Source organism: Quercus suber, unplaced genomic scaffold (genome assembly GCF_002906115.3).
Source record: "Quercus suber isolate HL8 unplaced genomic scaffold, Cork oak 2.0 scaffold_462, whole genome shotgun sequence".
NCBI lineage: Eukaryota > Viridiplantae > Streptophyta > Magnoliopsida > Fagales > Fagaceae > Quercus > Quercus suber.
In genome coordinates, this window is record NW_027069913.1 from 337,962 (window position 1) to 351,468 (window position 13,507).

The 13,507-nt window shown below is 35.4% G+C and overlaps 1 protein-coding gene across 1 annotated transcript; it reads left to right on the forward strand.

Moving 5' to 3' along the window:
* Window positions 1-902: 902 nt before the first annotated feature.
* Window positions 903-9,054, forward strand: LOC111985105 (uncharacterized). Its single transcript, XM_024016750.2, has 9 exons — window positions 903-1,208; window positions 1,435-1,637; window positions 5,271-5,452; window positions 5,539-5,823; window positions 5,914-5,972; window positions 6,083-6,119; window positions 6,249-6,320; window positions 7,796-8,120; window positions 8,492-9,054. Exons 1-9 carry the CDS (start codon window positions 1,091-1,093, stop codon window positions 8,849-8,851), a joined length of 1,641 nt encoding a protein of 546 aa, XP_023872518.2. The 5' UTR covers window positions 903-1,090; the 3' UTR covers window positions 8,852-9,054.
* Window positions 9,055-13,507: the final 4,453 nt, after the last annotated feature.

A 13,507-nucleotide genomic window follows, 5' to 3' on the forward strand; every position in this document is an offset into this window, starting at 1 on the left:
AACAAAAAAGCCACCCTCCTTATAAACATGATTAAAGGATCCAAATTTAAATAAAAGCAACAAACAAAACCATTTGACCAAACCCATATATTTTATTTAACAATAAAAATTTTTTACCAGTTAAACTAACTGAAATTTACCATGTAACCTTTTAACTTATTTGATTAAGTGCAATTTTTAAATTTTTACTTTTTTCAGTACAACCATCCTTTCACCAAAAACAAAATCATAAAAAAAGAATAAAAAAAAAAAAACCTAAATAAGCTGATGCAGTGTTTGTTTGGAAAAAGACTAGAGTAAGTTTGGAAACAGTTTATTTAAAACTTTTTACTGAAATTACTATAGAAAAAAGCTAAAAGCCATTTTTTTTTCCGGATACAAGATGAAATTTCTATTCTAGCATAATCTAAGTTTATATGTGTGTGAAGTTCCTTCCTAGAAACTTGAACCTCCGCTCTTATCCCCCACACCTCACAAACATTTATACTTGTAGAGTGATCACCACACTAAAGGTGCGCGGTAGTGCTAAACGCCAGTTGAATATTACAATGAGACTCATAAATAGTAACAAAAAGTGCAATTGACCCATGAATAGTAGTAAAAATAGACTAAAAACTCTAATAAGCCGTGGATTTCATTACTTTCCAAACACACTCTAAATAACTATTTTTTGTTACATATGAAAGAGTTAAGAGTAGTTTAAAAACTATTTTTAGAAATATTTTATAAGGAAATAATAAAATAATAAAAAATTTGATAATTTTTTATAAAAATAATATCAAAATTTTCTTAAAATATTGCTAATTTCTCTTAAGCCACCATTAACGTCACCCTTAAAAAGCCACTAAAAAGTAAAAAAAAAAGCAAAAACACAGAGGGGGTAAAACCGTCACAATCTCCCGGCACAAGGTGGTGGTGGGAACCAGCAAGGTAACTAGGACTAGGAGTAATGACTAGTGAGTAACGAGTAATCTATGCTCACTTACCTCCATCCCCTTCCCATTTCCCAAACGGTCCTGTCTCTTCCTCTCTCTAAAACCAGTACTGAACAACAAGAATTCTCTCTCTCTCTCTCTCTCTCTCTCTCATAATGTTATGTTACAGCTCTCTGTTCTTTTACTTTCTAGCCACCTTTTTCTCTGCTACTTTCTTTTCCCTTTCACACGGCCATTATTCTCACTTTCCACTAGCAACGCCACCCACTTCAGGTACTCCCTCTCCACTACTCTGTTTCTTTCTGTTTGGTTGCTGAGAATAATGTATGACTACAGACTACATCACACTGTATCCACAAAGTTCCTACTTCTCTAACAACCAAGCAGAGGAGCCATAACATTTTTGTTTTTCCAACCCCATTGTCATTGAAGCTGTTTGTGGATGGAACATTAATGTTTCTTTCTTTCTTTCCTTCCATCATTTATTTTTATTTTCCAGGGTGGGAAAATGAGGGAAAGTATAGTGTGGAGCAGGAGCACTTAATGAAGACTCGGAAGTATTTTGTGGGGGGTCCCACTGTTTTACCTGTTGTGAACTCAAATTTTATCTTGGCTTCAGAGAGAACTCAGAGAAAAGATCCTCTTAATGGCTTCAAAAAATACACCAAAGGATGGAATATCCATGATCGCCATTACTGGGCTGTAAGTTTATCAAACCCCCCTACCATATAAATTTATGCAGTTTGATATGAGTGGATTGAATTTTGCAGAAAATGGCGATACTGATTTTTAGTATAAATTTTGATTACCTGATAAAATCTAATACTTTGCTATTTTATCACTTATTTCAAGGAAGTATTTTGTGGGGGGTCCCACTGTTTTACCTGTTGTGAACTCAAATTTTATCTTGGCTTCAGAGAGAACTCAGAGAAAAGATCCTCTTAATGGCTTCAAAAAATACACCAAAGGATGGAATATCCATGATCGCCATTACTGGGCTGTAAGTTTATCAAACCCCCCTACCATATAAATTTATGCAGTTTGATATGAGTGGATTGAATTTTGCAGAAAATGGCGATACTGATTTTTAGTATAAATTTTGATTACCTGATAAAATCTAATACTTTGCTATTTTATCACTTATTTCACAATGGATGGATACAATTTTAAGATTAAGAACTTTAGAAGATCCTAATCGATACTTAGATGTCTTGTAGACTTGTTACACTTGTACTTTGGTTGGATTTCTTTTTAATTGGTAAGCATGAGTGTGGTATATGAGTAATTATCAGTATTCCGGAGTATAGTGACGTGGGAGGGAGCGTCACATTACTATTACTATTTTCCGAAACTACCTAATAATTTTCACCACTGATTTATGACAGACTGTCATTATTGTTTGTGACTTTGTGTTGGAGGGATAGTTTAGGTAATTATTCCATTCAGTAAAATTGGGCAAACTAGGTAGTATCTATTTAGCAAGGTGATGTCTTATGTAACGTGTTATTTGTTAAAAGAAAAAAAAAAAAAAAATTGTATCCCCGTGTGCATATGCAACATTATTGTTAAATGTATGACGGGTCCTGCTTGCGTGCATCCGCCTGAGTATGAGAGGAGTATTGCATCAATGAGAAACATTCAATGAGAAACTATCCCTCCACCTTGTTTGGATGTTTTTAAAATTAGTAAAGGGGAAGGGAATAATTAGTCCTTCCCCTTGTGTAATTTTGTTAATATAATAAGGGTAAATTAGGTAATTTACTTGGTTAATAGTTTATGTACTCTACTCTCCCTCCAAATCTCTCCAATTTGGGGGAATTAAAAATGAGGGGCTAGAGGGAGTTGAAACCCCTCCAAACCCCTCCCTCTCCTTCCTTAAAAAACTTCCAAACAAGGTAATTAGATTACTCTCCCTCCCTCTACTCTACTCCCCCTCATTTTTTAAACATCCAAACAGGCCATTAAAGATTAAGAAGGATTTATAAATTAAAAAAAAAAAAAAAAAAAGAGAGAGAGAGAGAGAGAGAGAGAAAACCTTGATATGAAGACTCGGAAGTATTTTGTGGGGGGTCCCACTGTTTTACCTGTTGTGAACTCAAATTTTATCTTGGCTTCAGAGAGAACTCAGAGAAAAGATCCTCTTAATGGCTTCAAAAAATACACCAAAGGATGGAATATCCATGATCGCCATTACTGGGCTGTAAGTTTATCAAACCCCCCTACCATATAAATTTATGCAGTTTGATATGAGTGGATTGAATTTTGCAGAAAATGGCGATACTGATTTTTAGTATAAATTTTGATTACCTGATAAAATCTAATACTTTGCTATTTTATCACTTATTTCAAAATGGATGGATACAATTTTAAGATTAAGAACTTTAGAAGATCCTAATCGATACTTAGATGTCTTGTAGACTTGTACTTTGGTTGGATTTCTTTTTAATTGGTAAGCATGAGTGTGGTATATGAGTAATTATCAGTATTCCGGAGTATGGTGACGTGGGAGGGAGCGTCACATTACTATTACTATTTTCTGAAACTACCTAATAATTTTCACCACTGATTTATGACAGACTGTCATTATTGTTTGTGACTTTGTGTTGGAGGGATAGTTTAGGAAATTACTCCATTCAGTAAAATTGGGCAAACTAGGTAGTATCTATTTAGCAAGGTGATGTCTTATGTAACGTGTTATTTGTTAAAAGAAAAAAAAAATTGTATCCCCGTGTGCATATGCAACATTATTGTTAAATGTATGACGGGTCCTGCTTGTGTGCACCCGCCTGCGTATGAGAGGAGTATTGCATCAATGAGAAACATTCAATGAGAAACTTAAAGATTAAGAAGGATTTATAAATTAAAAGAGAGAGAGAGAGAGAGAGAGAGAGAGAGAGAGAGAGAGAAAACCTTGATTAAGAAAAGAACTTAGTTATAGAAGATGGTATATTGATGTAGCCTTTTTTTTTTTTGGAGAAGAATGCTGGCGTCTCATTTAAGTTGATCGAGTCACGACTTTTTATTTTCATTTTTATATATTATTAAAACATATCGTAGGAACTTTGTGGAAAGAGGGAATACTAAGAAAGATAAGATGAGGAATGAAGTTATTTGTTCAAAAGGAGGGGCGGGTCTTCTAGAGAAAATAGGGAGAGTTGTTTAAGATGATTTGGTTATGTGCAACTGAGATCTATTAATGCACCAGTTAAAAAAAGAGTTTTACTTCAAGTTGAGGGTGTGCAAAGGCGTAGAGAGTACGGTTTTAGAAAGGATAGAATGCCAGAAATATATGACTGATCCCAATTAATTTATGCGGTCAATACCCTAATTTATTGGGATTAAGCCTTATTTGATTATATACACATATATTTCCTGTTACATAAGGGAACATGACACTGCTATTATTCTTAGAGGCAATGGCTTTGGTGGAGGGTGTCAAAAAATAAATATATAGAATTCATGGATATTTTAGATGTGTCTGGTGTGAAAGAGACGAGTGAAGTGTCTAAAAGAAGAAAGCTGGCATTTGGAGAATAATTAATCAATAATCATTGACTGAATTAGCTCTCTTTTAGATCATGCAATGCATGTGGATGTAGAGAATCATGAAGTTTGGGTTGATACTTCTTGATCATTCTATTAACTACTTTTATCAAGATTCTGCACCTTTAATATCATAAATTGGTTCCTCCTAATATTTTCCAAGATTAAAAAATTTATGAACTGATGATGAAACTTATTGAGGTACAGTATTAGCAGTTTTGTCACTTTTTCTTCTGTAAGTAAATTGCAAGCTGATAGCAAGGCCCAAACTATTAAAAAAAAACGGGTGGGGTTTGAGGCTGGGGTGGCAGAAAGTGAATACACTGCATATAAAAAAAAAAAATTTATATTAGTAATCCAAGGCTATCCAGTTCCAGTTACAATTATTGTATGAGAATAATCCAATTTTCTATCAATAACAGACCTTGGTTTAACTCTGGATGCAGACACGCCCCTGAACCAAATAAGTCTAACAAAGAATCCCTGTTTGGTTTTTCTTTCTTTCACATTTTCATTGAGGTCTTGGTCTCATACTCATGTCAATGATATTTGTAATTTGCAATCAATTATCATTTGAATAGGAATGACTTTCAATGATCCTTAAACAAATCTCTCCTTTGGGTTTCTTTTCTTCTAATTTCAGTGTAACTTAAATATCTTGAAGTAGTTATCGCTCCTGCATCTTAGTTATTTGTACTTGATAAATTTTATTTCTGCTTAGTTTGGTTTTTGGTTACTTTTGAATAGTTGTATTATTTTTCTTAACTTTCTCCAAATTTCTCTTGAATGCAGTCAGTGGGTTTTACTGCAGTTCCTTTGTTTGTCATCGCTGCAGTCTGGTTCCTGGCTTTTGGACTGTGCCTATGTCTCATTTGTCTCTTTCATTTCTGTCGCAAAAAGGAGTCTTTTGGCTATTCCAAGACAGTTTATGTTCTTTCTCTTATTGTCCTCATAATTCTCACAATAACAACCATGTACATATCTCTCTCTCTCTCTCTCTCTCTCTCTGGTTTTAAGTTGAACTTCTGTAATAAACTGATGTATTGTACTGTGGTTACAGTATTGGATGTGTTATTTTATATACTGGTCAGGAGAGGTTTCACCGTAGTACAACAAATACATTGGAGTATGTTGTACATCAGGCAGATTTCACAGTTGAGAAGCTCAGGAACGTGTCAGATTATCTTGGTGCAGCTAAGCAGGTTGGAGTGGATCAAGTTTTTCTACCTTCAAATGTTCAAACTGATATTGACCAGATTGAAACCAAGATTAATTCTTCTGCTAGTACCCTTGCTGTCCGAACAGTGGAGAATTCAGAAGACATGCATGATCTCTTGGATTCTGTGTAATGAAAAATTATAAGGCTTGCTTCTTCTATTTTTGTGCTTCTGACATCTATCTTGATCATTAAATGTGCATGTTAATGTTCATGCAGGAGACTTGCAATTATTGTAATCGCTGCTATTATGATTGTCTTGACGTTTCTTGGATTATGTAAGCCCCTTCAGTAGATTTTTTAAGATCCCATGTATTTCTATCTTTGATAATTTCTAAAATCTTCCATAGAGGTACTAATTCATCATTGTACTGCTATTTTGCTTCAGTATTTTCTGTATTTGGCATGCAGTCTCTTGTTTACATGTAAGTAATATTGTTATGGTGCAGCACCTCATTTTCCTTTTATGTTGTTTCCCTCATTCTATGTTTCAACTATTTCTGCATCTAGTTAGGAACTTTTCTCACAGAATGGTTTAATTTAAAAATGTGCAGCGTGGTGATCACTGGATGGATACTTGTTACAGGGACCTTTATTTTGTGTGGCACGTTCCTTCTTCTCCATAAGTAAGTTTTTGTGATATTGTGTAAAGTTTATAGTTTTCTTGTATATGTTTTTCCTTATTTATATATTTGCAAGCAAGCTTTGGCTAATTCATTTGACTAGTCATGTATAATAGAATGGTTTGTAGAGACACTTTTCATTTCTCATAATAGTGAAAACTCTCTCAGATGTTACATCTGTACATAGGAAAAGTATAAATTTAGCTCGATAATGATGTCTAGCTCAATTTTCTTTTGAAAAGTAGATGCTTTACTTACCGAAAAATCTTTTACCCAAGATTAAGCCCTCTACTGGTTTTAAGTTTTTTGAATCATGCAATTGTCCTTATTTCCGAAAATTTTTGAAGTGTTCTTTTGATATGTGTTTTGAAGTGGACATTTCCCACCCTTGGAATTCTCTTTAACATAGTTTCATTATAATTTTCAGTCATATCCCAATAGATTCCTTGTATCCCGTTTCCCCTGTCCTGTTCTATGTTTATGGTTTTGTTGCTCTTTTCTATATTCTACGTTGCTTACCACTTTCCAAATTGATTACTATGGCTAGATCTGCAACCTTGCATTCAGTTTGACTGCAAATATTTAAAGAATGATGATAAGGAGTCCCTAACAATTCCTTATGGTTCTATTTTAAGGAGTAAGGGCATTGTTCTAGTTGTCTATTCTTAGTATTGTCTTATTCATGTGCTTTTTGCATTCACTTTTTAATTGATATTTTGTGGTAAAGCTAGACATTTAGTTTATCGTAAACTGATGGCAGGTTTGTTACAGTACAAAATAAGGTATATTTATAATTTTTTATGGAAAAGTTACATGCATCTAATGGGTCTTGAACCTACAACCTCTCCCTAGACCTTGCTCTTACAAGAGGAGGAGGTGCCATTGAAGCTAGAGCTCATTGGATGTTAGGTATATTTATCATAGCAAAAGACTGATGGACTGTCTCACAATGTTGCCTGCAAAGCCATGACACTAAAGGCCAAAGCATAATAGTGTTATGCAGTATTTTCATCATCTTATACATCATCATATTCTATTATAAGCTATTAATACAAAGAGAATGGATCTTTTCTCAGTTGTTACAAGCCACCACATTAAGCTTGTACCCTAAACGCATTAAGAGAGTTATCCATCATTTCTCAAAGTAGAAGGTGCCATCTGTGCTTTGTGATAGAAGTTTGAAATAGCAGTCACAGAAGTTAGAAAGGAAAATTCATAATCTCCTTTGCTCAAGTGCTAAAATTTTCAAAGCTAGTTTTGTGTTCATAATGAAAACCAATTTAAAATTTTAAAAATTTAGTTTTCTGCAACAGTTGTGATAATTTGCAGGTTTATTCTAAATGCAATTTTACTGTGTTTTTCTTTTTATGTTTTCTCAGAAAAACATAAATTTTGCCTTTTCCTCTGAAAGTTTGTTCTTTTGCTGCTGATTTTTAACCAATGAATGTGTTTTTTTTTTTGTCCCTTTGACCTACTAGCGTAGCTGCAGACACTTGTGTTGCAATGGATGAATGGGTTCAAAACCCAACTTCTTATACAGCTTTAGATGATATACTGCCCTGCGTGGACAATGCAACTGCACAGGAAACCTTGTTGCGGAGCAAGGAAGTCACTTCTCAACTTGTTGATATGATCAACTCAGTCATTACCAATGTCTCTAACATAAATTTCTCTCCCAACTTCAAGCAAATGTATCTGAATCAATCTGGCCCATTGGTACCAATCCTCTGCAATCCATTTTATCCTGACTTCACCGAACGTGATTGCTCTGATGGTGAGGTGGAACCAAGCAATGCAACTGAAGTAAGAACCTAGCAATACTGGGGAACTTCGAAATGTTTGAATAAAATAAAGAGAGCCAGGAAACTCTTTTCTGGAGTTGGTCCTCATCCATACATATAATTGGGAAAAACTTAGATACAGTATATTAGATCCTCCAATTAAACTCAAACACTTGGTTGCATTGAATTAAATTGTCCTTGGGAAAGAGTATGTGCTGCATTAGTTAATGCAGCCGAGTGTTTGAATTTAATTGGCAATCTAACGCCTAAGTTCTTCCCATATTCATATGGTCTCATTTTTACCAAATCAACCAATTTTGTGAAGCATTAGGCAGTAATTCTCTGGTGTCAGCATAAAATAGAAGGCTTAATACTTTGATTTAATCCATGCAGGTTTGGATGAACTACGTCTGCCAGGTTTCTTCAACTGGGATATGCATCACAACAGGGCGATTAACCCCGGCCCTCTTCAACCAGATGATGGCTGGAGTAAATGTGGGTGTTGCCTTGTACAATTATGGTCCTTTCCTGGTTGAGCTTGAAGACTGCACATTTGTGCGTCAAACTTTCAGCGAAATATATAGGGATCACTGTCCTGGTCTTCGGCAATACAGTAGATGGATCTATATAGGATTGGTGATGGTCTCTATTGCGGTTATGCTCTCTCTAATCTTCTGGCTCATGTATGGGAGAGAAAGGCGCCACCGTGTTTATACCAAACAATTAGTGCCTGAAGGAGGCAAGGAGAATTAAGAGAGGCTTAACATTATTTGCATTGCTGGTATTGGTTGGACAATTTCTTTTACCTTCAGTTTGGCTTCCGGGTTTTGTATATATCAAATTGTACTGTTGTAGTTTAAAGAACTTTGTTATTATGCTTTTACATATTTTTGCTGGGTTGTATCACTGTATGCTATGACTGTTATCGTTTAAATTTTATTTTACCTTGTCAGCCAGTCACATTTCACCGATTCTGATTAAATTGAAGGATGTTGTCGATTATTATGATTTGGCGCTAACGGAAGCGCATTCACATAAACAAGAAAATAAAATATCCACGAGGGACAACAATATTTAATGTGGTTCGGCCAACTCTATGCTTACGTTCACGTCAACAAAAATATCCACTATCAATGATATGAATTACTATGACATTAATCAATACTCACAACTCAAACAAACAACACTCACAAAACCTCACTAACACAATCTCACAAGCCCAAAGCCCCAATACACCCAATAACTCACACTCGCAAAACAAATGACCCTCAACACACAACTATGGGTGATCTTTCAACTCCAAATAATCTACCAACTACGCTTCAAAGAAACCTACTATATTCTTCTAAGAGTTTTTCATCTCTCTCCACGTAGGAGGAACCTTGGGCAAAAGTCACCAAACTCTTTGCAACAATACTTATTTATAAGGCTTCAATCTTATTCCTTATTAAACAAGGAATACCAATTACTTCTTCAATAAGGAATACTTTTCCTTTTATGACAAGGAGAATTCTTGTCTTCCACACTAAGGAAAAACCTTGTCTTCTACACCAAGGAAAAACTTTTCCTTCTACATCAAGGAATCCCAAACAAAAACTAATTAAGAATTTGAAGCAATATTCAACAAAGGAAAAGAAAGAAGCCATGCCTTTTATAAAAGCAACAAATTAGTCCATACCCTCTCACATCAATGGAATATTTTGTTAGAAAAGTAATGATGTGAAAGATGATGGACTCGTATGTTGCATTTTTTTAAGTCAATGACAAGAGTGCCATTTCTTAAACTTTTGTATAGTGTTATTTTGTGAAACTTTAAGGGAGGTTAGTGTAATTTACCATACTAATAATATAAAATATAAAACAAATCTTTAACACTAATATAAAAATAAATAAATAAATCATACCATATTATTTAACCAAACAACAATACAAAATCTCAAGTAATATTGTAATAACAAAAATCACATTTTTAATAAAGTAATAGTACATTATTAGTACTCAATAATGAAAATAAAATATGTAACACTAAATTGTTTGGCAAAATAAATATACAAACTTACAAAGTCCTAATATATCCAACATTCCATTAAAATAAAGTAAAATTACAAAGTCTCTAAAGGTCACGTGTCAATTTTATAAATCATAGAAAGCATAATGATATTTTAGTAAATATACCTGGGAGAGGGTGATTAAAATCTACCCTTGCCTTGTTTCAATAGTGGGGTTAAATATTTTGCCTTGTGCTTTTTCTTTCACCTCTTTGAGGTGAGGAAAACTCGTGTAGAACAGGGAAAATCATGGTGAAATTATCATTCCCATGTGTCTGTGTGTGTGGAGAGTTCCCCACAAAATCAAACCCATGGCCTCTCACCATGAAAACTTCATCCATCTTGAGGAGCACCCTAGGTATAAAAAAAAAATTCTACTTTTCTATCAATTTCTAATAATTAAAATAAAAATTTATTGATTTTAGTCCTTGAAATTTAAAGCAATGGTTTTTAGTCCTTTAAATAAATGGCAAAACTAAAAATTGACACATCATTGTTCTATTAGACACAATGACACATTAAAGATTAAAAGTGATCGTTCTATGTTCTTAGAAACAAGTTTTGTAATTTTTTTTTCCCCTTAAAGTAAAGGATAGAGTTGGTTGTGATTGTGGTGTGACAAAACATTTTGCATGCATTTTTGCACGGCTGTTAAGGAAACCCTGTCGTTAACATCCTCCCTCCAATTCATTCATTTAACTCGCGCGAGAAATTTATAAAAGTTCGTATGGAAATCAAGAGACCCACACTGACAGCGGATCTGTAGTCGAGGACGTTTTCGGTTTCAGCTTTGGTCTTTGGGCTTCGCTTGTGGACTTTGAGCTTTACTTTCTTTTGTCGTCTTGGGGCTTCATAAACCCAATAATGGGCATATATAGCATGAGCCAATATGGGCTGAAAATTGATGGTGAAACTGAAACCCGCCCTGCCGGTTGGGTTGGGTTGGTGCTCAGAGCAAGATCCTTTCTCTCGAATCTTAAGCACAGTTAGGAACATTTAGGACAAATATATATACATACACACACACATATTATGGGATATAAATACATGATCATTCAGTATAAGGTGTTAAATTTTTTTATAATTATTTTTTTATTCCAATTTAATAGGAAGCTGATGTTGTCTTAGTTTAATTTTATAAGAATTTAAGATATTTGGTATTTCTTTTCAATTTTTATAATATTATAATTCATATTAATTTAATTATTTTTCAATTAGAATATAACTAACACATAATGTTGTAATATTTTTATTATTGTTCATTTAGAATAGAACTAACACAATATTCTCATATTTTGGATCTATTTGAGATCCTCTTATTTTGTTAAAATTGAAAACTTTTTGCTAAAAGTACTGTAAATAAAAATAAAAGTTAATTGTGAAACCCATAAATAGTACCAAAAAGTATAGTGGGGCCCACAAATAATAGCAAAAATAAGCTAAATAGTAAAATAAGCTGATTTTTTTAATTTGGAACCAAACGCACTCTTTATGTGAAAATTTCATTTACGCAATCAATAGGGTGGAGTTTACGGTTTTATTTATCAATCACACCATTTATTAAGATTTAGATACCTATGGTCTAAGCAATAAAAGTAATTCACAAGATTTTATACCAAAGAGAAAAACCAATGAAAATTTTCTTTAATGGAAAAACCACTTCGGAAACCTGTTCCGCAGGAAATATACTATAAGAAAAACAATTACAACAATTTAATTATAAAATCTTTGTACAGTGATAGACTTTCTATCGCAACCTCTGCAAACGGCTTGTTAGTGTATAGATTAGGTTAGAGTTAGCCCATTGGGCTTAGCCTAGTATGTTACTTGTACTGCACACATACTTAGCCTATATAAGGCTCTCTTTTGTACATTGTTTGATACACATCAATATACAGACTATTCAGTCATTCTCTCTCACCTTATATTGTTAACATGGTATCAGAGCCATGGCTCTGACCTAGTGGTATTTTCCGGCGTTCTTCCGCTGCCCTTGCCTTCACCGATAGCCACCGTCAGAAGCGAGTTACTGCCGTCACATCCAACCACTACCTCTCGGATCTAGTCTATTTATCAATCAAATCGTCAAATCACAGATACGACGTGATAGATCAGACTTCCCCGAGCAAAACTTAGGCAGAAACTGTCTCAAAGGAGCCTCCACGCGCTCTCACGCGCTACCAAAAGTTTCTGGCAGACGAAGACGCGCTACACGCGCCTCCACGTGCCTCAGCGAAGCCTCACGCGCTCTCACGCGCCTCCACGAAGCTTCACGCGCTCCCACGCGCCTTCACGCTCTCCCACGCGCCGGTTACGCGCCTGCTCCGTTCCAGCCCCTGCCACGTCAGCCCTAGTGACGTCATCCTGCCACGTCAGCCTTAGTGACGTCATCCTGCCACGTCAGCCCTAGGTGACGTCATCCTGCCACGTCAGCATCCTGAGTCGTTGACCAAGCCGTTGACTTTGACCGTTGACTTTGACCAAGTCAAAATTTTTCAACAGGACCTGTCTTGCTCAGTTTTTCGCGTAGATTCCGATTTTGGGCTCCGTTTCTGCATTTGAGGTCTCTAAGTCTCATTTTTTGGTCATTTTCTTCATTATGGCCCAACAAAATGAACGAGACATCATACGTCCTATCACCATTATGTTGGATGGTCCTACTAGCTATCATGCATGGTCTCAGAATATGACTGTCTTTCTCAAGGGTCGAAAACTGTGGAGATATGTGACTGGTTCAATTCCTAAGCCAGTACCAAACCCTAAGTCCACAGCTACAGCTCTTGAAGAATCTTCCAAGACTACAGTTACAACAGATGATTATGAAGAACGCCTAGAGGAATGGGAGAGTATTCAGAGTAAGGTCTTGTCTTGGTTTATCAATACCTCTATTCCCTCCATTCATAATCTCCTTCCTCGTCTTGAGACTGCTGAAGCTGCTTGGAAATTTTTGGCCGATCGCTATAATTGTACTAATGATTCAAGCTTGGAGTTCCACATTGAATCAAAACTTTATCAAATGCGCCAAGAGACAGGTCAGTCTATTTCTGATTTTTATTCTCAGACTTCTACTATGTGGGAACAACTCTCTGCTGCAGATCCTCCACTAGTGTGTTCTAAGGACATTGAGCTCTTTGTCAAATATCGGGATCGCCGTAGATTTATGCACTTCATGATGGGTTTGCGTGAGGATTTTGAGCCTACTAGGGCTTCTCTGCTTAGTCGGTCTCCTACTCCTTCTCTTGATGCTGCAGTCAAGGAGCTCATTTCTGAGGAGAACCGTCGGCCTACTCATCACATGTCATCATCTGATCATGTATTGGCTACACCATCTCCACAGCCTCCCATTGCTGCATTCACTGCT

Excerpts from the sequence above, each read along its gene's own strand:
- LOC111985105 (XM_024016750.2), top strand. The coding sequence starts at position 1,091 with ATGTTATGTTACAGCTCTCTGTTCTTTTACTTTCTAGCCACCTTTTTC. Across the intron at positions 5,973-6,082 it reads CTTGACGTTTCTTGGATTAT|TATTTTCTGTATTTGGCATG; the intron begins GTAAGCCCCTTC and ends ATTTTGCTTCAG. Across the intron at positions 6,321-7,795 it reads ACGTTCCTTCTTCTCCATAA|CGTAGCTGCAGACACTTGTG; the intron begins GTAAGTTTTTGT and ends TTGACCTACTAG.